General features: G+C 34.1%; 1 protein-coding gene across 4 annotated transcripts in view; it reads left to right on the top strand.

The window, feature by feature from the left end:
- Window positions 1-3090: 3090 nt before the first annotated feature.
- tmod2 (tropomodulin 2) overlaps window positions 3091-27443 on the top strand; it is a 63470-nt gene continuing 39117 nt past the window's right edge. For 3 of the 4 annotated variants that reach the window (XR_012393650.1, XR_012393651.1, XM_068214761.2), the window contains exons 1-3: window positions 3091-3191; window positions 17569-17744; window positions 19408-19564. Coding sequence is in view for 2 of the 4 variants with exons in the window: in XM_068214761.2 (XP_068070862.2) it covers window positions 17619-17744; window positions 19408-19564 (283 nt within the window). In the remaining 2 variants the exon portion in view is untranslated. 4 annotated transcript variants of the gene reach the window in all.

Genomic DNA, 27443 nt, shown 5'->3' on the forward strand with positions numbered 1-27443 from the left:
ATTGGTGTGTGAATGTGATGTAAAAATATTGTAATACAGTACTATCATATTTTGTACATTTATATTTATTGTAAATTAGGGTGCTTTTTTTGTGACTCATGCATTCTGTTGAAAATGTCTTTTGTGTTCAAGGTTAACATATTCTGAGTTACTCCCAAGAGCAGTTTTGGAATTGGCGTTTACCTTGAGTAAACAGGTTTGGGGTAATCAATCTAAAGTTCTCGATTAATGTGATGGTAAGTTGCTTTCTGCAATACTGCCTTGGTTCTGTTTAAAATCCCTAAAATATAGCACATTTTAACGTCACTTGGTGAAGGGTTTGTTAGCTCTTTATATGACAAGCCATTAGCATTACATCATGTTATCACTTAACAAAGACTATCAGTGCCAGGGACTTTTCAACAATGTGAAGGGAAATGATGTCAGACACTGGAGAAACAGAATTTGCTTCTGAAACTCATCTGTTTATCAGCTTATACTCAAACCTAGTGTCTGAACATTGAGCACTCAAAAGCAGAACATGTTACACATACATAGTTCACTCAACAAATAAAATTACATTATATGCCCGTTACCACTGAGTGGGACAGTATGGTACGGGTCGGTACGGGTCACCTTTATCAGGCTTGCATTTCCACTGCCCCTTTGGAACCCTTTTGGTGGGTTTATCGTACGACAAAAGGTTTCAGTGGACGTCATTCTTGCTTCAGGAACTGTCAAAGTAAAGCTGTATGGGTCGTTCACATATCATATGAGAAGCACTTCTCACAAAACAGATGCTTTATACACATAAATACTTGTGTATAAATTTTCATTACTAACCTTTCTATGAACATTATTTGATCATAACTGCAGATCAATGAAATGAAATAGCCTACCATAAAGTCTGCAATTATATAACATAAATAAATAAATGCAACATATATGAACACATACAGACCCTTACAGTCTCCGATATGTTACTAATTACAGTGAAACTATACATACAGCATACATTTAGTCCTTATTTGGCTTCAAAAACAACACAACACATAGCTCACAGTCAGTGGTAACCTCTCGTCTGTATCTTTAAACTTCACCAGCACCTGTAACCTCTTTTTAGAAAGTAATTCCTTTATTTTAAGTTCATAATAGTCCAAAAGATGACGATAATAAACTTGTTTTTTCGGCTTCTCCTTTGCTTTTTTGCGCTTCACCCTCATGTTTGTCCATTTCTGAAAGGATCGGATGTCAAAAGCACTTCAATAATCACGCGCATGTTATTATCATAAACTCAAGACGTTTGTTTTGTTCAAATATAGATGCACAGCGAGCGCTAGCGAGAAAGTGAAACCGATCGTGCTTTAGACGGTCTTGTAAACAACTACGAGGAATAGAGTAGTTCCGCTCTACAACAACAATGACAAGGTTTGTTTAAGCTCGGGTTAACCATGGCTCGTTATGCATATATTATTACAGTGTAATATCTCGGCTGTGTTTTTGAAAATGGTGGTTGCTTTGTTTTCATTCTCCTGGCTTGTTGCACGAGTGAGTGATGTATCATGTAAACCAATAGCATTCAGCTGCGCATCTTGCGCCGCCTTTTGGTACCTTTTTGTTGTGCTAGGTATACCTTCCAAAAGCGTACCCAAGAAGTGGTACGGTATGGTTTGCTTTTAGGTACCTTTTGAAAGTGGAAACGGCCATAAAAGCGTACCAAGCTGTACCGTACAGTACTATACCACTCAGTGGAAATGGGCCAATAGTGTCAGCAGATAAATTTAGGAAGTAAAATGAAATGAGGCTGAGTATGCAACATTATAGGCTGCACCAATGGCTATTTAAAGTTTGACAGGTTCTGTTTAGAAGCATATCGTTCTTTTATCCCCTAAAAAAATTTATGTGCTAGTGTTTTTTGTTCTTTCTATACGTTTATTAAAAAAAAAAATCAACTGTTAAAGCTTATTCGCACAAACTGTCAAAAATCCCTCAATGGCCAAATATTCTTTCTTAAAATGTCTGTATTGAGGAAAAAAATTAAAGTCATTCCACAATGACTTAATAGCTCTGTCTTTGTAACATTGGGAAGGTGTCAACCTGCTTTTCTTGAATAGCCCCAAATTCACCCCAAAAAATATGAAATCCAATCAAATTTTGAAAATGAATGTCAACAAGTCTTGTTTTATTCGGAATGAAGATTGTTTTGGGCGATGTGGTGGCGCAGTGGGTAGCACAATTGCTTCGCAGCAAGAACGTAGCTGGTTCAAGCCTCGGCTGGGTCAGTTAACATTTCTAGGTGTTTGCAAGTTCTCCCCGTGTTTGCGTGGGTTTCCTCTGGGTGCTCCGGTTTTCACCACAAGTCCAAAGACATCTGTTACAGGTGAATTGGGTAAGCTGAAATTGTCCACAGTAAATGTGCCTAAATGAGTTTATGTGTGTGATTGAGTTTATAGATGTTTCCCAGTGATGAGTTGCGGCTGGAAGGTCATGCGCTGTGTAAAACATATGCTGGATAGGTTGGCGGTTCAATAATAGAGGGACTAAGCTGAAAATGAATGAATGAATAAATAAATGAATGAATGAAGATTATTTTTAAAATGTATAAAAAAATACAGGATAAATGTTACGTATTTAACAGCTCGCACTGATCTAACCAGTTTACAACAGGTTTTCAGTTGTATCAAACTTCTTCCTCTTTGCAAGGTGGGTGTTTTAATGTAAATTATTATTCAGTTTTAATTATAATATATTTTGTTGTTAAAAAAATAAATACATTTTTTAGCACAGGAGCCTATTGGAATTTTTTATACTTACAATTTTTAATAAATTTCTAATTATAAAAAAATACAAGAACAATATAATGAAAATGCAGCCCTTCTAAATAAACCAATAAATATAAAAATAGTTTGCATTCAGTTAAATAAACAATGACCGCATCTGTGGACTTCAAAACCCATGCTCCTTTGTCTCCCCGAAGCTTTATTCCCTCTGATTTGCTGCATGTCACAACTAGGCGGGAGCTGCGCTTAATGGGCGTCCTCTAACATTCTGATTGGCCGTTACACACGTCAATCATCAGCGCATTTCTAGTATCTGGTTTCCTGTGTTACCGCCCTTGGGCTGAGACAGTGAAGACGGCTGCGGGAATTTCTTAGCCTTCCGACCAGGAATAGGACACTAAAGAGTAAAACGCGTGCAGGAATTTCTCTAAGGTAAGAAATATGCTTCATCCTCCCTCAGTGTGTTGTCATATATTAAGGTAGAGGTCATAAATGTGGAGGTTTGTGTGGTTGAGTGGTTAGCTCGCTAAGCGCTCGAGCGCTGATAGACATCCGTACGAGTGTAGATGGGCCAACAGTTTACGATAATACATTGATCAATGAACTTTAAAGTTATCATTTAATCATTACACACTTAGCCTATTTATTTCGATAGCTACTGAATGACATACACAAACTGGAACAAAACTAATTAGCACATGCTTCAATGAATCAAGGTAACTAACACTAAAGTCCATATGTGATACGGACACCCAGTCATAGTAAATCATAGGTTAGATGTACTGTCAAAATTCAATTACGTCTAACTGAACGTTAAGTCTGATTTACATATGTATTTAAAAGCTAACTATCATAAGGCATGTTTGAATTATGTGTATTGTATCCTAGTATTTCATTAATGACTTAATTATAAATGTTAGTCTTTATCATATTGGGGTTGTGTAAATGAATTCATATCCATGTGATGTACATTAAATGAAATATTAGCAATATATAAGCATTGCAGACGCTGCTCTTCAATGGAGGATGCCTAATAATCTGTTGCTTATGCAGATCATAGTTGTGCTTAATTGTATGTCTGTTATGATGACGTATTATTATTGGGAGTCTCGAGCGAGCCCAGATGTGTATGAGCTCATGTGTCTCTTCATACCGGGTGTGGTCTCCACCCGGGGCGTGACTCTGCGTGGCTTTACATAACTGACTCTTGGGGTTTTAATACATAGTTTACGATAACACAATATAGTGCATTGTGAATGTATGAGAACGAACTGTTCCCAAACTTAGCGTGTTTATTGAGCTCCTGAGGTCATAATACTGTTTATTTCTTTGTTTTTGTCAATGAAAACATTCACTATTGATGATAATGCTGATGATGCTCCTGTCTGACTTCTGCTTTTTGTGAAATGGCACTTGTCTAAAGTTATCTAATGGATGCTTGATGATGTGCTGTAGCTCTTACTCAATAAACATTTCAAAACCCTCCATCTGGGTTCCATAAGCCTCGGTCTCTGTCTCTCAGAGGAAGTGCTGGATGAGAATGATCTGAAGATTCTCAATGTTGTCACTCTCAGGGGTCCGGCTAATTTTAGATGTTTTTTTTTCTTTTCTAGAGTAATGAAGCAGATCCCCTCACTGAGTTTTATTGAGTACATTCTGATCTGAAACCAGATAACCGTTGTTTTCTTTTTCTGTTCGTATAATCTGTTAATGTTTTAAACAAGCAAGGATGCATTAAATTGATGAAAACATCAAGACATTTATAATGGCAGAAAGGGATTTACTTAATAAAAAATTAAGAGGCGTACTTTGTAATCTTTTAGCGATTTGGCCTAAAATCAAAATCTCGATTAATTGAACATTTCAACTAGATTACGATTAACGAATGATTATTTTACTTATTTATTAATTTTTTTTGCCCTCTTAGTTCACTGATTAGTTTTATATGCCGTCTAAAGGCATCTCTGGTGCAGCTTCCAATTCGTCAATGTAGTGCAAAGGAAGGCTTAAGAATAAGTCCATCTTCTTACTTGACCAGAGTAGGGTCTAGGCATGGGCCGGTTTAAGATTTTGTATGATAACCTTGGATAAAAATATCATGGTTTCACGGTATTGTGACAGTAAAATGTACTCTTTTTAAATGTCTAAGTTGCCCTTTTTTAACACTATATATTCCATTTTGTGAAACATTTAAAATATTTTTAAGCAGTAAACATGTCAGGCTAATTAATTCAAATGAATCACTGACTTCTGTCTTTTTTTAGTTTCAAAAACACAGATTTCTTTACAATTTAAAATGGCATCTTTGAATATCTTTTCTTTTGGAGATTCTTTTTTTAAAATTTTTTTTAAGCAAAACAGTATCTGAATAAAAAAAAAAAAAAAACAACATACACATACCTTGGGAACAATATAGCAGAAAATTTTAAAACCTTGACTTTTCCAAACCAAGGTATACCTTAAAAGCTGTTATCCTCCAATGCCTAGCGGGGTCATGTGACACGTAGAGAAAGTAATTGAAAAAATCGTCCTGGAAAAATTATATTGATTTTAGGTTATGAATGTCGATTTCAATTACTTTTCAATTAATCGTTTAGCCCTAGCTCAGGGCTTTTAACATTGATAAATATTTCTTTGGCAATAAATCAGCATATTTAAATATTTTTTGTTCACTAAAGTTGTTGCTTCATCTTTGAATATTTTTTTCAGTGATTCCTTGGATTTACTTAATTTCTTTAAGTTGTTATAAACTGTTTATTGTGGCTGAATGTAAACAAACAAATTACGTTGATCATTACTAAATTTAATTTGTTTGTTTAAATTCAACCCATATAAATTGTTTGCAATTGTTTTGGAATAAAATATTGGCTGTTTTTCATATTAATAAAAATAAAATAATAATAATATTCTGAATGTCGTTCTTTGCTGTCTATGTTATGAATTACGGCTGCACAATAAAACGTTTCAGCATCAATATCGCAATGTATGCATTTGCAATAGTGCAAATCTGCAATGTTAAGTTTTATTTAGTTGATTATAATCAATGCAGAGTTGAATTATAATGGAGTAAAAATGGTAGTTCACCCAAAACTTAAACTTTACTCACTATTTTCAAACGTTTAGGAGTTTTTTTTATTTTTATGTTGACCACAAAAAGAAGATATTTTAGTAACTCATAAACGTTTCAAACAAGTGCAGGGTGGGTTAAAAGTGAGTAAATGTTCATTTTTGGGTGAACTATCCCTTTAAGGCATGTGACTGTGTGAACATTATCTTTGCTGTATTTTATTTAGCCATGCTTGTAAATTATGTTATATATTATTAGAGATCCAATCCCCTACAAAATCACCCCAATCAATCTAAAAGGAAGAATTCTTTCCAAATAAAGCCATGTTTGCAGCGCAATATTGCAGAAATACAAAATATCGCAATGTAAGATTTTCCCAGTAACGGGCAGCCCTATTATAAATATGGCTGTTTTTAATAATAATAATAACAACAATAATAATAATAATAATAATAATAATAATATTAAAGTGTATATTAATAAAAATTTGTGGTTTTATTACAACTCCATTGATTAAAACCATATTCAAGTTTCATATTCAAGCATTAAAAGTTGCATTAGTAAAAGTATAAATTATTGTTTAATCAAGGTTTGAAAAAATTCAAACTAATATCATTTGTAACCATAAAAAAAAAAGAAGTCGACTGGTGTAATAAGTGACATCTGTTCATTCTGAACTCCAGAACATTCCCTGATGTCTTGTTTGTTGTATGTGTTGTGGTTGTATGACCCTTTGCCCTAAGTCTTTTCATCCTTATTATGGATTTGTCCTGTAATGCACTTACAACAGACAGCAGAGGAAGGAGCAGGACTGACTTCCACTCTATTTTGTCTGTCTGTTGGATTAAGTTGTTGAGAATGTTTAACACAGCGGCAGAAAATAACTATCATAACCAGACTTTATGGGATCTAAAGAGAAGAGTGGTGCAGAAGGCTTCATGATGATGAAACCTTGTTGTGCTTGTTTACTAGGTTGTTCTAATTTGTCGTCAGAGGGTTGTCATAAAAATACCCCCCCTACATTATTATAATATGGTTTTATCATAATCAAGAAGTGCACACTGATATGCAATACATACAGTTGTGGATTCCTAAGAATGTGCCTTTTTGCGACTGTATAAAAGAGGGGAAAACGTTGAGAAATTGATTAGTTAGAAGATAGAAAGAAGGTAAATTAACCAGGTATAACAGCCTGATCTCACGAGGAAACTTAACTATTTTATGTTTTGTCAGTTTAGGGGCTAATTCGTGTTCAGCCGTATGAAAATTTATGGTTTTTAAAAGGAGGCGTGGCACCCAACTCCATCCTTAAACCGCCTTTCCACTGCACACGACATTTGGAAACGACTGTCGGAATATGCCCCCTTGTGGCAGCGGCACAGTATTTTCAGTGTTGTCGTGCACCATGGGGGAGATGATGATTCTCACGGTGTCCGAAACAAAGGAGGGCAAAAGCAAGAGCCTTTTTTCTCTGTGCGTTTACATAGTTTAATGAATGAATGAATACTAGAAACTCATAGACCGCTAAAAAATTGTAGGGAATGTAGAGACAACATTATAAATATATATTTTTATTACTTTCTTAATTACATTTATGAACAGGAGAGTTTTTTTTTGTTAATATAGACTTTTTATAATTAAAACAATAACCAAATAAACTCCTATTTCTCATCTCGCCCGCACGGATCTGCTCGGACAACACTGGAATACATCATATCCGGTCGGCAGGTCGCATACGGTCTTGTCGCAGGAGTTCATATATTTTAACGGATCCGCAGCTCAATTCGGATCCAAATTTTCTGCATACAGAGATGATCGGAACCATTAGAAGTAAATGACTTCCGGTCTGTCGCCTTTTGTTTGTCTTGTGCAGTGGAAAGCAGGCTTTAAACCCAACCATCATTGGTGGATGAGCAAATTGTACCAAATTGTATGAATGAGATTGTACGATTTCATATGAATTAGTCACTAAATAAAAAAGTTACGAGTTGCTGTGAGATATCGTTGGGTGTAAAGAGGAATTACAAGCACTCGCAAACCAAGTTTTCTGTAATTTAATGCCAGGGTAACACAACACAAATGTGATATAAATGGATGTTGTTTGAAAGTGAAAGAGTATGAGTAGTTGACAAATGGACAGTAAAGATGTTGTTTTTGTAAAACACCGGGTTGAAGAAAAAATTGTTATATAGTTTGAATTAGTGTTGTCAAAACTATTGGCTTTACTGTTTTCAGTAAATTTCTCAGATTACGTCTGTCTGTGTTTTTGGGCGTGGTTAACATACTTAACCACGCCTCTCCAACTAGGGCTTGGCGATATGGCAAAAATGCAGTCATGATGATTATTTTGCATATTGAATGATACATTTGACACATTTTTCGATATAAGTTCTTAATGCTTCCAGATTTTAAAAGAGTACCCCAACAATAGGGCTGCTCAATTATGGGAAAAATCATAATCACGATTATTTTGGTCATAATTGTAATCACGATTATTCAAAACGATTATCAGTTGAAGTCAAAATTATTCATCCTCCTGTGAATTTATTTTTATATATAAATATTTCCCAAATGATGTTTAACAGAGTTTTTTTTTTTACAGTATTTCCTATAAATTTTTCTTAAATTAATATTTTTTACTTATATTTTTAGAATAAAAGCCGGTTTGAATATTTTGAAACCTATAATTGCTCGATATTATTAGCCCCTTTAAGCAATATATATGTTTGATTGTGTGCAGTGTTGTACAATGACTTGTCTATTTACCCAAATTAAGTCTTTGAATGTTACTGAATACTAGTGTCTTGAAGAATATCCACAAATATAATGTGTAAAATATAATGTGCTGTCATCATAGCAAAGATAAAAGTAATCAGTTTTTAGAAATGAGTTATTAAATCTGTTGTTTAAAAAAACAGTCGGCAGCAGCAGGAATACCGCACGCTGTCACTTTAAGAATAGTGCGGCTCTGAGTCTGATATGGTTTCTCTTTCACGTGTCTTTTGATTCTCAACTTGTTAGTTTATTACACAAATGGGGGTTTATATGAATAATCAATAAACACTGCGCTCAGACACAAATGTGCATGTATTTGACCATTAAAGCGGTGACGTGTGTGTGCTCTGCTGCCCGAGGCTAAGCGCGCCGCGCGCAAACACACACACACACACACACACACACACACACACACACACACACACACACACACACACACACACACACACACTCTACCTGTCCGAGGCCAGACACGGCGCGCACACACACAACAGCACGTGCTCTTTTGCGCTTTTGAAAATATGAATGATGCGCATCCCGTGCTGCAAAAGTTACATTACAGCACATGCATTTAGTCATTTTCACGTGGAACTGAGCTTTGCAGAGGCAAAGAGTTTTCTCACGTGTACAACTGGAAAGGGGTGATGGAATGGAATCGGTTATCTTAATGGTTTTTCATAATCGTTAAAAGCCAAAATCGTAATCGAATTTTCGATTAATTGCACAGCCCTACCCAACAATGACTGAAGCCCTAAAAATTAGAGGGTCCATTAAATGGCATGACATATTTTTAGACGATACATTTTTGGAGATTTAAAATAAAAAAATGTATTTGCCTATTTAAAATAGCATATAGTGTCACACTAGAAGAGATGGTTTTCTGTGACAAGTTTTTAGAATGGATGGAAAAAAAATGGTCGCCATTTACTAAAATAGCCACTTGTAAAATTATGCCGGAGAGTGATTTTTACAATTTATTTGTAATTTATTAACGTGTGCTTGAGTTGGACACAGTTTTGTGATTTGGCTCGAAAGAAAATGTATATCAAAAAAAGTTATAACAGAGCTGTTTTTATTATGAGGTCCATGGAACATTATGTTTAACCATTTGCTGCATTTTTTTTTTAAACGATGACAACACTAATACTATTCATTTTTGTCATGTGTTGCAGTGAAAATGCAATGTTAACCCATATGCAATAACTTTGGAAACACACTAAAGGGTTCATTTGGCATGTGTAGAACAGCACGATCGACTCTTTTTAAGTGTGAAATCTCTGAAAATGAAGTAAGTTCCACGAGCTTCTGAAACATGCAAATCCCCTCACTTTGGGTCAGTTTGCATTGGGATGTGTTTAGGAAAAGGAAAGAGGTTTGTGGTTTAGCATCCTGGTTGGATGCAGGTTTGGTGTGAGGGGCAGTTCAGAATCAGCATTCGTTCCAGTTTTAGCACCTTTAAACCCGCTTAAGCCACATTAAGCCCAGTATTCTCCTGGTTTAACTGGTCAGCAGTGTTTCCTAACACTGTTCCTAGAGGCACACCAACAGTACAATCTGGATGTCTTCCTTATCTGACCCATTCATTTCAAGTTTTGGAGTCTGTTCTAATGTTCTGATGAGCTGATTCAGGTGTGTTTATTTAGGATGAGGTTAAAAATGGGTACTGTTGGTGTGGGAAACACTAATCTACAGTAACAATTTGGGATGAGGGACTCCTTCCAGTCTGCTGCTAGTGTGTAACACCCTCAGCGCTGCTTTTATTTGTTAAATTTTATGTTAATAAGGAACATTAAGGATATTTTTACCCTATGAGGGTCTTAAACACCTCCCCTCAAGGCTACAAGTTAAGCTGACGCCAATCCTGCTTAGAAGCCCAACACCATTTTCCTGGATTTACCGCAGCTTTTTCTTAGCCTTAGCGAAAGTGTAGTTTACTTATCCATTAAGTACTCATAAGTTAGATTGAGTTGAACCAAAAGTCTCACTGTGATTTAGTTATTGGCTTTGGCTCGGTGTTCGGAGTTCTAGATTTAAAGCTCTTCATGGAAAACACTGATGCCTTTTCACTGATGGAACGACGCTCAGCTTGAATTCTCTCTCGGTTTTGGCACAGACGCAGGTTAAAAAAGTCTGTCCAACAGTAATACGGTGTTTCATTCTGATGCCACAGTCTGATTTAGTGCTTTTCTCCAGCTTCAGGTTTGCTATAAACTCTGCAGCGTTTGTTATAAACTCCTCGACTGCGTGGTTTAGGGTTATTGCTTCTCAGAGTAGCTCAAGAAAATGAGCTGTAATCGAAGCAAACAAAGAAATGCTGTAATTGCAGGAGTTGTGAATAAACTATAATTTTGTGCTTTGGTATTCCTGTGGTTTGTCATTTAGATGCTTTGGCAATATCTTATTAGACTTCATTATTTATAGCCTTCACGTCATGGGCCAGAAATGACAGTGTATTCATGCTGTGGTGAATAAATGACATCAGCTATTCCTGCAGTACTTTTGGCTGCTGGAATTTCCTCACAATTTATAGGTCTGGCTGACTTGAGCTGGCAGGGATTGATTCAGGATACCCTTTAGAAAAACCGCAATTTAGTCACAACTCCCATCCCAGAAATCAAGACTTATTTTGCTTCGTTTAGTTATTTTTGATTGCATCAATGTAATACATAAATGTGGGGTGGCTCGTGGCTGTTAACTAGGACCTAATGATTTTTATTATTGTTACTTTTTTTAAAAACTTTTTTTCTGGAATACAAATTTTATGTTGTTTTTTTCCCATTTGATTTAATGGTGAAAATAAATGGTAAGTTAATCATAAAAAATGTGTACAATTTAAAATAAAAATTAGTTTTAGTGGTCTTATAGAAAGCTTTAATATGGTTGAAATTTAAACCTAGAATAAGCATATAAATATTTATATAAAAATACAATAATAATAACAATAATAAAATAATATTAATAATAACATTAATATTGTAAATAGATAATAATAATAATAATTTCAACATTATTATTTTGTAATGATAATGTTTGAATAATAATATACATTTAATAATAATACTAATACAATTATTATTATTATTATATTTGTATTACTATTTGTATTAATATTATTATTATTATATAATATTATGAATATTTTAATAATATGAATAATAATTGTGATAAACAATTCTAACAACAATATTAATATTAATTATAACAAGAATATTAAAAAAATAACAACATAATAATAATATAATCTTAATATAATAATAATAATAATAATAATTTAATAATATTCATATTATTAATGTTGATAACAATATTATGATTATTATGATTATTATTAGTAGTAGTAGTAGTATAATACAACTACAATAATAATAATTATTATTAATGATAACATTTTAATAACATTAACATTAATAATAATAGTAATACAATTCTTAAACACAATAATATTAATCTAATAATAATAACAATAATAATAATAGCAATAATAATAATTAAATAATATTAATATTAATAATAACATAATGATGATAATAATAATAATAATAATAATAATTACAATAATAATTACTATTATAAAATATAATAATAATAATAATAATAATGATAATAATAATAATAATAATAATTATTATTATATAATATAATTATAATAATTAGTATTATCAATGGCAATATTTTAATAATATTATTAATACTAATTAAAATAATAGTAATAATAAATCAAATCTAATAACAGTAATATTAATATTAATCATAACTATAATAATAATAATAAAATAATAATAATAATAATGCAATACTTTTTTATTTATATTATTATTATTATTATTATTATTATTATTATTGGTTTAAATTTTTTATTTTGGTTTTTATTTTTTATATTTAATATTTTATTATTATTAATGATAATATTTTATAGTAATATTAATAATAACAATACTATAAATATTATTAATATGATAGTAATAAAAATAGTAATTCTAATAACAACAGTAATAATAATAATAATAAAGACAATATTAATACTATTCATATAATAATAAGTTTTAATAATAATAATAATAATATTAATAATAAATATTATTATTGGTTTAAAAATTACATTTTGTTTTTATTTAAGTAATAATTTACATAATTTTTTGTTTTGGTTTAAATGTGAAACAGACAAAAATGTAAAACACAAGCTATACATACCACAGTAATCTAGTGTCATACTAAAAAGAATATTATTTAAAGACAGTAGTCCAAACCGTGAATGGATTGGGTATGCAGTACTACTTTTGATTTATCCAAAATTGGCCAAATCCTGAGCCATTTTGTACCAAAGTCTTTTTTAATGGCAGCATTTTACAGTTCTGTTGCATTTCTGCATCACACAAGTCATAGGGCCTGCCAAGTACCTTAACTAGCATAATTATACAGTGACAATACACAAACTAATGGATTTGAAAAGTATATAGTTTTCCATGTCTGGAAACGATATACACTACACTTACTGCATCAACAATCCCCCAGGAGTGAGTGTGTACAGAAGTTGTTATTATGATTCATATCTTTGCTGAAACACCGCAGCTTGATGTAGAAGCTGAGGAATTTGGAGATGGTGCAGTTCTGCAGGGGAGTGAAGTTCAAAGGTCACAGAGTTTCCAGATGGGAATAAATTGTTGAGAAATTAAGTTTCAGCCTAAGGTTACAGGTCGTGAGGGAGGGCAACATCTGTCATATCACACAGAGGACATGTAGGATCAGTTTAGTAATCTCTCTCTCTCTGTGTGTTATTCTCTCTCTATCACTCTCACTCTTTCTCATTGATTGGTGGAAAAACTCATCTTGTGTTTGTGAAGTTAGTTATGTAATGGTAGTAAGTGGACTTTCAGGATGCGCACGGCCACTGCAGCTTACGGGGACGCACTTTTTGTAGAAATCGTGAAATTTAGAACAATTTTAAATCGAGGAAGTTTTGAATGATACGAAAAGCAATATTTGTACAATCCACCATACACACAAACACCATGTACTAACTATACGAGTTGATCTGAGGTGAACTATCAGCTGTTGCGTTCAGTATTATGGCAATAAATCTCACATAAAATGGTATTTAAACTCTAATTACAAATATCTAATATAAATTCTTCAATTTCAATCAATCAAGAAGCAGTTTCTAGACAAGTGAAAAGCATTGTCTTGTTTTCAGAAATAATAAATCAAGTTTAAATCTTTTTTTTTCCTAAAACAAGCATAATAATCTGCCAATGGGGTAAGCAAAATAAACTATTTTGCTTGCCTCATTAGCAGATTATTTTACTCATTTTACTTGATTTTGACTTATTATTTTGGAAAACAAGACATGTTGTGTTCTGACCTAGAAATTTTGTTTAGATATTTGGTCTAGAAATAAGATGAAACATTTTTTTTTTTTTTTTTGCAATGAAAGATTGCAGAAAATATGTTGACATTTATTTATAAAATACAGTTAAAGTCAGATCTATTGCCCCCCCCCCCCCTCCCCCCCTCCCCCCCCCCCCCCCCCTTTGATTTTTTTTTCTTCTTAAATATTTCCCAAATGATGTTTAACAGACTCAGGAAATTTTCACAGTATGTATAATAATATTTTTTCTTCTGGAGAAAGTCTTATTTGTTTTATTTCGGTTAGAATAAAAGCAGTTTTAAATTTTTTTAAAAACCATTTTGAAGTCAAAATTATTAGCCCCTTTAAGCAATTTTTTAGATAGTCTACAGAATAAACCATCATTATACAATACCTTGCCTAATCACCCTAACCTGCCTAGTTAACCTAATTAACCTAGTTAAGTCTTTAAATGTCACTGTAAAGTCTGGTTTATACTTTTGCGTCAAGTGATTGGCGTGACCCACGGCGCATGCAATGGGCGTAGCTATGCATTTATACTCAGTGACGCAAAAAGGGGGTATGCAGTATATGCGGCGCATAGGGGCGCCACACATGGGGGGCGCCATTGTGCCAAAACTATTTTTGAAATTATCCATATTAAAAGTTTCAAATAATATATATATATATATATATATATATATATATATATATATATATATATATATATATATATATATATATATATATATATGTATATGTTAAAAATGTTTAATTAGCATTTTATACGCGTATAATATTGTATTTTATTAAATTAAAAAATCCTTTAACACCCCACCCCCCACCCCCATTTTTTATACCATATACATGTTTTTATGAATTTATTATGCATCATATTGATTCATCAGGCCTTTTGGTAACTTCTTAGCTCAAAAATATTCTAATTTTAGCTACAAACAAAGTTATAACATTTTTTTATAACATCAAAGTCTTTTTTATTTAACTTTTAGCAGTTTCAGTCAATTGTTCTTGCAAAGACAGACCTTACACTTCTCACAGTATGCATGTGAGAAGTAATCACAATGTTCTTTTGCCCTTTAGGACTCCCATGTCTATCATTTTGTTTTGACAAATGTAGTACAAAAAGTCCAAAAGCAAGGCTAGTCAAGGGGATATAATCATTTAGTGAGGGAAAATTAAACTGAGATGAATTTTGGGGTGGTATGAGATGCATTTCTTTGCGACTTAACATGCTTAATGTAATTATACCTTTTTACTTCATACTATTTCAGTTGTGTTCAGAACTGCGAAACTGTATTTTTTAAAGCATATTAATATCTTTATGAAAAAATATCTTTAATTTATTGATGGAAATATTTTCCACATTTTATCACTTGCCTGTTATAAAATATAGTTGGATTGAAGGGGGGCGAGCAAAAGTTGAAGCCGCATACCCATCAGTAAATGGGCAGTTGCGCCCCTGTTTATACTTCTGTGCGCTGTTTCTGTTGTTCTGCAGTAACACTTCTGAAATGCTAGTTGGCAGTGTGGTGTTCCTCTGTGTCGAGTTTCTTCGCTGGTGTATTGCTTATTCTGAATGCTTCCTTAATGTACAAGTGGCTCAAACTCGCTCATTTTGAGGCAGGAACCGGCGGACGTGACAACTTTAACCATGAGGCAAACACAAAACAAAGCTTTCCAGTTCCTTCACGGGACTCCACACTTGTAAACAATCACTCCATCGGGCTCGTGCGGCTCTCGCCCAGACTCGTCAGCGCTACCAAGCTGACCAATCACAGAGCTTGCGCTACGTGTCGTTGCGACATGTAGTTGCATTTTTTTGAGAGGTGTGCAACAGCGATGGCCACGGTGTAGGGCTATGCGTCAACGCGTAGGCTGCGCCGTAGCATATGCGTGCGCTTGATGCAGAAGTATAAATCAGCCACAAGCTGTATAGAAGTGTCTTGAAAAATATCTTGTAAAATAATATTTATTGTCGTTATGGTAAAGAAAAAATAAATCAGTTATTAGAAATGAGTTTTTAAAACTATTATGTGTAGAAATGTGCTGAAAAAATCTTCTCTGTTAAACAGAAGTTGGGGAAAAAATAAACAGGGGGCTAATAATTCTGACTACAACTGTGCATGATAATAGCACAATTGAACAACATCGTTCGAATTACCATTGTTTTCCCTAAGCTAGGAAAAAAACAAAAACAAAAGCTAAGCAGAATTTATGTTGCTTTATAGACCTTTTTCATGGCTGCTGCATGGAGGGCGCCATAGCGACCAGCGTCTTCCGGTAGAATGCTAAAAACTTCCGTTTACAGCGTTTACAACTGGTAATTTGCGCTCTGAAAATGGGTTTCAATAGCGTTTTTAATGGATAACAGAGTGTTTTTGTGACACACAACTTAGAAATGTATCCGTTAAAGCCGTTATAATCTGTCACATGTGGTTCAAGCGCGTCAGAAATATGAGAAAAACGTTCTCCTAGTTCACGTGTCTGCCGTCAGAAATGCAGTGTGTTCCCAGCCTGTCAGCTGTTAGCTCAGCGGCTCTTTAACACACGCACACACACACGCATACGCACACACACACGCATACACACACGCATACACACACGCATACGCACACAGACACACACACACACGCACAGAGAGAGAGAGAGAGAGAGAGAGAGAGAGAGCAAACCAGAGTACTGGCATGAAACTTAACAGGTATGAAAGTCGTGCAATTTACAAAAATGACCAATAAAAGTCTGTTATTGATACTCTGCTGGCTGATTGCTGTTCATTCTAATCGCGAGCCGTTTGTGTTTTATTTCGTGTGTTGTTTCTGTCATTTCTAAATGACACTAGCCTATATTTTCACTTTGTCACAGTTATTAAATCAGTGTGTCAGTGGGACAGTACAGGCTACAGGTGTGTGTCAAACATTTTGGTGAATTACATTTGTTTGGGCTGGTTATATATTTGAAAGAAAGAGAAACTGTTGACTTTAGCGATGACGAGACTTCATTTAAACTGCAGAAGATGCCGTCTGACAACGAGGGGAAAATGCCTCACAGCAGCTGTTTTCCATCCTATTAGATCGCATTTCTTTAAATGATCAGTCCAGGAGATGGTGCTGATGGACAACAGTATTATTTCAAAGAGGATAAAAGCAGGTAAAATAGATTAAAACTATCGTTTCAAAGCTGTCCAAATGTGACTGTTTACACGCATCAGCTGCCGACCGGAAGTTCTTCGCGTTCTCCTTGCGCATACACGCAAAGCATAATGGGTAATTTTGCTAATCTTGCGTTCCAAGAAAAAGGTCTATAGAGCTTGACATTTAAAGTGGTGATGAAACGACAGTGCTTCCTTGGAAAAATATAAGATTATCACCCACTGTTGTAAACACTAATATATAGTTATCATTATATATTTACTGTATTTTTATAGTGTGAACAGATCTTGGAGGTGGTATCTCAATTGGCCAGTCAAGAACAGAGGTTTGTTACTGACAAACTTCACTTCTGCGTTGCAGCGTGTGCTTTTTTTTTGGCCAATCGCATACGTCAGTTTATTACCCTGTCATGTTTACCTTAAACATTTCAACATTGTTTTTTTGTGTATGCAGGTGCTCAATCAAACTGGACTGCAGTCTCTCCTTGACAGACAGTGTACATCATGGCTCTTCCTTTTAAGAAAGATCTGGAGAAGTATAAGGAGATCGATGAGGATGAGATTCTGAATAAACTGTCAGAGGAGGAGCTCAAGCAACTAGAGAGCGCACTTGAGGAGATCGACCCAGAGGTGAGAGACACGGACACACTTCTGACTAAATCACATCTACTGAAGATTTTACCACCATATCAAGAGTTAATATCATCAATGAAAATAAAGATAAATGATGTTTGCTGATGGCCTTTTTTTTCAGGACTAAGATAATATGAAAATGGCACAGCATATATATCATTAGATGGCAACAGTGACTAAATCAGCGTAAAATATTGTTGGTGGAAAAAAAGACAAGAATAAAATGCATTCAAAAAAATAAAAACAAACAAATATTAATTTTTGTTACCGATACAGCAAACCTGTCTAGTTTCTGTTTGTTTCAGGCCAATCAAAATGAACATGTAAGTTCCTAAAGACATTTAATTATTTAAAATTTTGGTCCCACTTTATATTAAGTGGCCTTAACTAAGATGTACTTACACAAGAATTAATAGTTTGTTACAATGTACTTATTGTGTACATACATGTATTTACTGTATACTTATGCTTGATTAAATACATGTATGTAATTATATCCGTAATTAACTTTTGTAATTACATTTGTAAATACACTTTTGACCATCCCTTACACCTCACACCCCCCCACCCCCCAAAACCTAACCCATAATACCAAACCTGTCTATAACCCAACCTCTATCCCAACTAAAAAGCACCACAAGTGTATTCAAATACATCATAAACACAGTAAGTGCATTGTATTTTTTTTTTTTTTGATGCAAGTACATGGTTAAGGACACTTAATATAAAGTGAGACCAAAATTTTTACCTTTAATTTCTGGAAAATCGCTGATGTCAGTGTGCTGGTGTAATTCACAGTAATGCTGTTGTTATTATGATGATAAGTGCGCCCATAACTGCAATGATAAGAAGTGCTGAGAAATTACTATTTTGCATTCACTTATTCTGCCTTGAAGAATTTGTGTTTTGACCTTTCACGAACAACTCCGTGTCTGTTTGTTTATGCATAAACAGAGCTCAAACTTGCTCCAAAACTCATGAGCTTCTTCGTGAATCGCTAAATATCTCAGCAGTTGTTCTTAAAATCTGTGTTCAGGTTCAGATCTAACAAGTAAACACTTAAATCTAAGGTGCCCAGACTTTTGCTTATAAAGAGCCAAAAACCTAACTTGATTGAGGGCTGTGGGCCGAAGTTAAACATACCAAACTGTATTACATTTAAATTTGCTCATTTGTTTGCTTATTATTTAAAAATAACTAGAAAAAGTTGCTTTAAAACGTATTAAATGATGATGCAATATAATTTGTAACGTTTTATAACCAACTTATTATAGTAAAACATAAGCAATCCCATATATAACACAATGGAGCTCAACACTAAACAGACTAGTCGAGCTGCTCCTGTCTTTGCCTTGATTGGCTTGATTGGTCTTGTGCAATGTCCTCTGTCAAGTGACATTATTTACATTTTAAAAGTGATTTATATGAAAAGTTTAATTTTATTAGTCATTTTTGTAGCTCCACGGTTAAACAAAGTAACAAAAGGTTATACGTTAAATTCGAATTGATGATCTCTGTCAAAGGCATTCGCCCCAAACAACTCCCCATCAGTCTCCCTCTCTTTTCAGATGGGATGGCAGGCCAAACCAAAGGTTACCATGAGCCAACTTTGTTTTTATTGAATAACTGACTACACTTCTGTTGTGGTTCTATTACTTAGAATGCTTTGCTGCCAGCCGGACTTAGGCAGAAGGACCAGACGTCAAAAACAGACACCGGCCCTTTTAACCGTGACAAACTTTTGCAGTATTTGGAGAAAGAGGCTTTGGACTATAAAGAGAGAGAAGACATTGTCCCCTTCACTGGAGAGAAAAAAGGTAAATGATGAGCCTGTTATTTGATATATAAAAACCTTTTTATTAGAAACGCCTATAAATATACTTCTGAACTGTTTAAGGGTCTAGTAGTTTAATCTCAGCTCTTTGTCATAATGATGGGAGGAGACATGAAATTCAAGTTTTTGTAGAAGTCTTAAGTGCTTTAAGTTTTTATGAAGTTGTCAGTAGAATTGCATATAATGGAATAGTTAACGGCGTAAGTTAATCAGTTTGAAATCACCGGATGACAATAAAATAAAAAGTATGACATTTATGAATACCCATGTCATTACATTACCAATAAGCCAACTAAAAAAACGCTATGGCAAACATGCTGAATATTGGTTGATTAAGTATTAATGGTAACAGCAGAATAAATATTTTATGTTTAGTTAGGATTGTGTTGTGTCCACCAGCTCAAAAAAAAAGTAATGATTACTTGCAGTTGTTTTATAAGCTGTCTGGGTGTATTTATGAGGCATAATGGACCTGTCGTGCTCTTTTTTTTTTTTTTTTTTTTTTTTTTTTTTTTTACATAACCAGCTATTTTTAATATGCAGTTGAAGTCAGAATTATTAGCCCCTTTGAATTATTAGCCCCCGTTTATTTTAGCCCTAATTTCTGTTTAACGGAGAGAAGATTTTTTCAACACATTTCTAAACATAATAGGTTTAATAACTTATCTCTGATAACTGATTTATTTTATTTTTGCCATGATGACATTACATAATATTTGACTAGATATTTTTCAAGACACTTCTTTACAGCTTAAAGTGACATTTAAAGGCCTAACTAAGTTAATTAGGTTAAATAGGCAGGTTAGGTTAAAAAGGCAAGTTATTGTATAACAGTGGTTTGTTCTGTAGACTATTGGAAAAAAAAATAGCTTAAAGGGGCTAATAATTTTGACCTTAAAATGTTGTCTCACATGTGTCTTATGGCCCATTTCCACTGACTGGTACAGTTCAGTTCGGTACGGGTCACCTATTTCAGGCTTGCGTTTCCACTGCCAAAAGGGTACCAATTTTTTGCCTTGTGTATGACAGAAAATTTCAGGCAATGTCATTCTCGCTCAAGGAAATTTTGCTCAATGTAGAGCTGTATGGGTCGTTCACATATCATACGAGAAGCACCACTCACAAAACAGAGGCTTTGTACACAAAAATACTTGTGTTTAAATCTTCATTACTTGCATTTCTACATGATGAACATGATTTGATTAGAACTGCAAATCAATGATGTGCGAAATAGTCTACTGTAACTTCTGCAATTATATAAGATAAATAAATGAACATATATGAACACATACAGACCCTTACAGTCTCCGAAATGTTACCAATTACAGATCCACACACAGCTTACATGTAGTCCTTATTTGGCTTCAAAAACAATACGCAACATATAGCCTGTAGTCTAGTCCAAAGAAAGTAATACCATCATTCCGAGTTCATAATTGTCCAAAAGGTGATGATAATAGGTAAACATGGCAGTTTGTTCATGGTTTAGGTTGCTGAAAGAATCATTTGCTCCTTTGTTCTTTTGGCTTCTCCTTTGTTTTTGTTTTTTTCCCACTTCCAAACAAAAATAAAAACCGGACAGGGCAGATTTTGTTCTTCTTATTGTCTTTGTGACTGATCATCAATATTACAGCAAGGTTCGTTTGAGCTTGGGTCGAACATGGCTTGTTATTATATGTATATATTATTACAATGTAATAATCTCAGCTGCGTATTAAAAAATGCTGTTTTTTTTATTGTTTTCAGCCTCCTGCTTGTGTATACGGTAGTGACGTTTCTCTGTAAAACAAATAGCGTTCAGCTGAGCATCTAGCTCTGACTTTTGATACCTTTTTGCCATGCTAGGCACCCTTTACAAAGGGTACCCAAAAAGTGGTACGGTACGGTTTGGTTTTAGGTACCTTTTGAAAGTGAAAATGGCTATAAAAGCATACCAGACTGTATCTTTCAGTAAAAACTGGCCAAAAGGCCTAATTCTAGGTTCAGAAAAGCAAAATAAATTAGTTTTATATATAAACGGAATATCCAGGCAAAAAATTGCTTGTGTGTGCAAAACATTTTTTGCCAGACTTATTTAAGACGTCCGGGAATACAAAGCTGGACTTGCATCAAAATTGCATGTAAAGGATGTAGCTGTATATACAATTTGTCTGAAAGTTGTGTATATTTTTTTCAATATATAATTTGTGTCTGTTTGATTTGGTTGCAGTTAGCCAGTGCTAGTTTTAGTTCACTAGTGTTTAGAATCAGATCATCATCCTTCAGGTGCACAGAAGTGTTTGTCAGTGTGTTGTAGGGCTGGAGGATATGACCAAAATTTTATTTCAAGTTATGAGAGTTTATTTCATGTTAACTAATATACTTTTTTTTATAAAGGTACTTGTTTCAGAAAATGTAAAACAGGCTTTATATAATAAATAAGCTTGAATATTCAGGAAAAGATAATGACTTTATCTTATTTGATATAATTTTATTTTTAGCCTTATCAATATAGTAAACAAAATATGACTAGGTGAACAACAAATTCCGCTGTGTCACATTTCACAGTTTTATGTATATATATATTTTACATTTTATATTTTATATTTTTATAATAAAATATATATCCTGATACCGCCCTACTTAGTGTCCATTGGATGTGTAATTTAGATTTTGATTTACTGTATTAGAAGTTGATATACAAAGGAAGGTATTTATTATACTACCATTGAGAAATTTATCCAAAATAAGTCATTAAGACTCTGAAGAATCATATCTGTTTGTGTAAAATGGGCTTCCGATGTCACCTTTAAGCTTTTCCCACAAAAGCAGTTTATTCAGTTTGCATAAGCCATTGTGTCTCCATTGACGTTCATTCAAAAAATGGCCTTTCGTCTCCTTCCTATTGTACCACAGCTTTACAAGTATGATTAAGTATGTGTTTACCTTGGTTTTTGTCCTTTTGAAGCCTGGCGTCACTGACCTTTTTTGTTTATATGGAAAAGAACAGGTCATGCAGGTTTACTGGGTAAAATTTTTGGATCAACTCTTCCTGTTTTGCGGTTGGTTATCAGCTCATTGTCTGCATTCGGAATCTAATAGTCTCTGATTGGATTCTAATTTTAATATATTTATTTACTGTGCATAAGCACTTACCTTTTTTCGTGATTTTGATTCATTCAAATATAGTTATTTTGCCACTATTTGTTTTTTGAATCAATGAATCTCTGTTATAAATGCAAGTATTAACAAGTATTACAGTGATAATAAAAAGCATCTGACTGCATGATGTCAAAACTGGTTAAGTGTTTGTGTGTGAGCTCAAACTTGGTTATCTAGGAACTACAGATAGGGAACGGGAACTAAAATGCAATAAAATGACAAACAGTTGAAGTTGATTTTTATGTTTGAGAGGCTGAAAAAGATGCAAATGCAGTGGTCAACTACTTGTCTCAAGTTTATGTTTACATAATAAAAAAGGAAAGTAAATAAGGTAACAAAAACAAAGTTAAACAAAGTAACAAAGTTCCACTCAATGTTGGATATTTTACAAAATAATAGTAGTGAAAGATTTTACATGTACATTGAGCACATCAGCATTAATCAGATGGTTATGTACAATTTGAATAAAAATAATATTACTTTAATTTTTTACGTTAATTAGAAAAAATAGCATAAAATAAAAAATATATATATTAATAATATAAATATGTATTTAAATATGTAAATATTTATTTATATTTATAACTATTTAATATATATTAATAATATTTAATATATTTATTTTAATATATTTATATTTAACATTTAAATAAAATTAATGTAAATATTTATTTAAATATTTATTATAAATATGTATTTATTTGTTTAATATTTGTATAAAAATATAAAATGTAAAATATTTATACTGAATCAGTCAGCCCTATTTAATGGTGTGAATTTAGAATGTTTTTTAAATGCCAGTGCGATTCATGTCTCCTCGCCAGTGGTCTTATGGGAAAGTAAAACGTCCTCTAGATGTGCAATTTAGAATTAAACTGGTCTCTACATTTCAATAAATACCGCAAATTGGCATGTGCTTTCCCCACCTTTCCCCACCTACTGTATAACAAGGAAGTTGATATTATACAGTATAGCAAACTTATCAGCCTTTAAAATTTTCTTTCAAATGTCTCCCAAATATCTTTTTCACGGCATTTCCTATTATATTTCAACATCAGAATGTCTTCTTTTTTACTTTTACTAGAATATAATGTTTATTTATTATTATGTTTAACAGAGCAATGAAGTTTTTCACAGTATTGTCCATTATATTTTCACAACATAATTCTTATTAGATAGTCACAATTTTGCTTATATTCCAGAAAAAAACTAAAAGATTTATGTTCCAGCAAAATGAAGATTTAAAATATAATAGTTACATTGTGTTACACATTTACATATTTATTAACATTTTACATACTTTTGTTATAAATTTTTTTCAATGTTTTTAGCCCCCTAAATAATAATATTTTTTTTAGTTAGCTGCAGTCCAATGACTTGCCCAATTAACTTTACTTTAACCTAGTTAACCTAAATAATCTAGTTAAGCTTTTCTTTTTGCAGTTTAAGCAAAACACTTGTATCCTGCAAAATAGCTAAACTATTATTTCAATATCAAAATCTTGGCAAAACAAAAGAAAGTAGTTATTAAAAATGTGTTTGGTGTAAAAAAAAAAAAAAGCTAAATGTTTTTAAATTTTAATTTGACTTTTAGATGCAACCGTTATAAAGACTGGACAGGACACACAAAGTGGTAATTTTGTGCAGGGCGTTAGTTCTGTATTGGTTTTCAGAGCTTTTGTCATGTTTGTCATTCACTGCTCATGCTGTGTGTGAGCCTTCATATCATCCTACAGTACAATGTGTGTGTGAGAGCGAGAGTGCTGGATCAGCTCCTGTAGTGATTTAGATTCTGCCGTCTCTGCAGGTATGATCAATTAATACTGTCTGTCCTTACATAATCACACACACACACACTGCAGTATGGATGCTCCATATCTGTCTCTGTGTGTGGGATCGACTGTTTGTTTATGTACATGCTGTTTTGGCATTTGAATGTCCCACCCAGTTACTGATTTTTATCGACTGGAGTTTTCTTGGTTTTTAAAAAAGACAATACGCTGTGCATTATGGGATATGGAGGAAAAAATTGTTGACAGCGCTTTACCAACAGAGAGAGAGAGAGGGAAAACATTGCCTGATGGATCGTTGGTAATATTTCCGCAAGATGACCATGTTGCAGTTTAGCTAAATTAATTCACGCCTCTTCCTGAAGTGACGTGCGATGCATTAAACAATTTTTTCCAGCCGCGACCGCGCTTCATTCTCGAAATGTATAGTTTGTCTAAAGCAGGAGAAAGGTACATTTTGTGTCTGCCGGTTTGTTTGCTTGCGGGAGTTCATTGGCATTTTCCCGCATGTGAATTCTGACCTATCAATAAGCAGTATATGAAGTATGTTTAACAACATCTGGCCAATGTGAGATGTGGATTTTGTCAGATGAGTTCAACAGTGTAGTGTGAAAACAACCCAAAAACAGCAGAAAATGCAACAATGTATCATTAATTGTCCTTGGTCTGGACCAAATGAATCGAACTACAGATGTGAAAGCACCCAAAAACACTTCAAAAACATTGAATCTATAATCGTTGCATCTCTATTTAGGACACATATCTGCAATTCCAGCTTTCTTAAACCAAAGAGCATAGACTGTAAAAGATATAGACGTATAGTATCCGCGACGTAACCTATAGGTTTCTGAAGAGAGCAAATGAAGCTACATTTAGGTTTGGCCAACCGTCACTATTTTGTTTACGTGTCATCGCACTGACTGAGGGTTACCAAATAAGAGCAAAGAGGCGGAGCTACAAATCCATGCGAGCATTTTGTTTAAACAGAGTTTTTTTTGGGAGAAACGCCTAATACTTCATTACCTGCAACTCGTTTGTGCTCTAACCACATGTGCTTGGCTGCACACTATATCAATAAAGTGTTTAGACTTTTAAAAACACTGCTGTATTACGTTGAGCCACTAAGCATTGCTTTTATGAGGTTTTTCTACAGGGGGAAAACACAAATTACCTCCAAATACTTCAAATCAAATCACTTTTATTGTCACATCATCAGCAGCACGTGTGCTATGATGAGCGACATGCTTAGGTGCTGGCTCCAGACAGTACAAAATACAGATAGTGCGAACACAATGACAGTGCAAAATACAGACTGTGCTAGTAAAACGACAGTGCAAAATACAGACACTGCAAGTACATCGACAGAGCAAAATACAACAGCATAACAAAAAAAAAACATTTTTTAAAATTGGCAGTGTTGACAGTGATATGTACGATGAACATGTGTATCCACAGCTGTAGGCAGTATTGTTTCAAGTATGGGTTGGTTAAAGTGCAGTGCATGCTACATAACCGGATACCTGCGAAACCGTCTGCCTGAGGGTAGCAGAGAGAAAAGTCTATGGCTTGGGTGGCTGAAGTCGCTGATTCTCTTGGCTTTCCTCATGCACCGTCTGGTGTAGATGTCCTGGAGGGAGGGAAGCTCACCTCCTACTACGCGTCCAGCGTTTCGCACAATCCTATGTAGGCCTTTGCGATTGCTGCTGGTGCTATTTCCATACCAGGTGGTGATACAGCCAGACAGGATGCTCTCCACAGTGCAGGTGTAGAACAAGCGGAGGATGTGGGGGCTCATTCCAAACCTCCTGAGACGCCTGAGGAAGAAGAGGCGTTGTTGTGCCTTCCTTAGCACTGGTCTGTGTTAGGAGATGCAAGACTATTTATGAAATCCAGGCTTAACTCTGTGTGACAACATTTCAGATGGCTGTTCTATAGCCTACAGTTTATCCATCTGTCAAATTCTGGAGTGCATTACAGGTCTAAAGAAAAATATAAATGATAATTTATCTTAAATAAAACAAACACGTTTATAGAGATGGTATACAAGTATATAATTTCAGTCACATGGGAAATGGAGGCCACTTAAATGATTTGTGAGCCCAATAAAGTGCACACAGCATGCCACATTAGCCCTTTTCACACAGTGATACCGGAACAACTTTACCGGTAAATTTTAAAAAATGCTGTTCACACAGGCGAGGACATTACAAAATTTTTCCGGAAAAGAGCATTCACACATCCATTCCAAAATACCGGTAAATTCTGACATCATTAACCAAAAAGGAGCTGTAAACGGCTACGCTTGTATTTGTAAACATTTTACTACATCACAAACTCTGTGGATGGATCAGTATTGTGAACAACTTCGATGAAAACATATAGAGAAACACTTTTACATGTCGAGATGTACATAATATATGTGTGTGTTGGCTCTCATGGGCTGTTTCATGGGCACTTGCAAAGCTTGAAGGTAAACAAACAACGGCTTATCACAAGCATCTTATGGATAATTAATTACATGGTTGGCATTAAGATGAACATATAAACGTTATCTGACTAATTTCGAGCAGCTAAATGAGTCTAGAAAAATATTCAAAGGCTTTTATACTCTTAAACCGCGTGGACGTGAATGCATCTGACTGTTCTGATTGGCTAAAGCAAACGTCTCACGTCAGCACATTCTAGTCGTGCACGCGCTCTTTCCGGCAATCGTCCTCAGCATTCCGGCAAATTACCGCTAACGTTACAACTTCTCTTTCCGGAAAATAGCCAGAACGAATTAACTGGTATTTTCAAAAAGGGCCTGTTCACACATACACACCTTTCCGGAAAATTGCCGGTTATTTCCGGAAAGGTGTGTATGTGTGAAAGGGGCTATTATCTGATAATTGTATGAAATAATTCCAAAAGGCGACAGACTGTGTAAAGCCG

This window comes from Danio rerio, chromosome 18 (genome assembly GCF_049306965.1).
Source record: "Danio rerio strain Tuebingen ecotype United States chromosome 18, GRCz12tu, whole genome shotgun sequence".
NCBI lineage: Eukaryota > Metazoa > Chordata > Actinopteri > Cypriniformes > Danionidae > Danio > Danio rerio.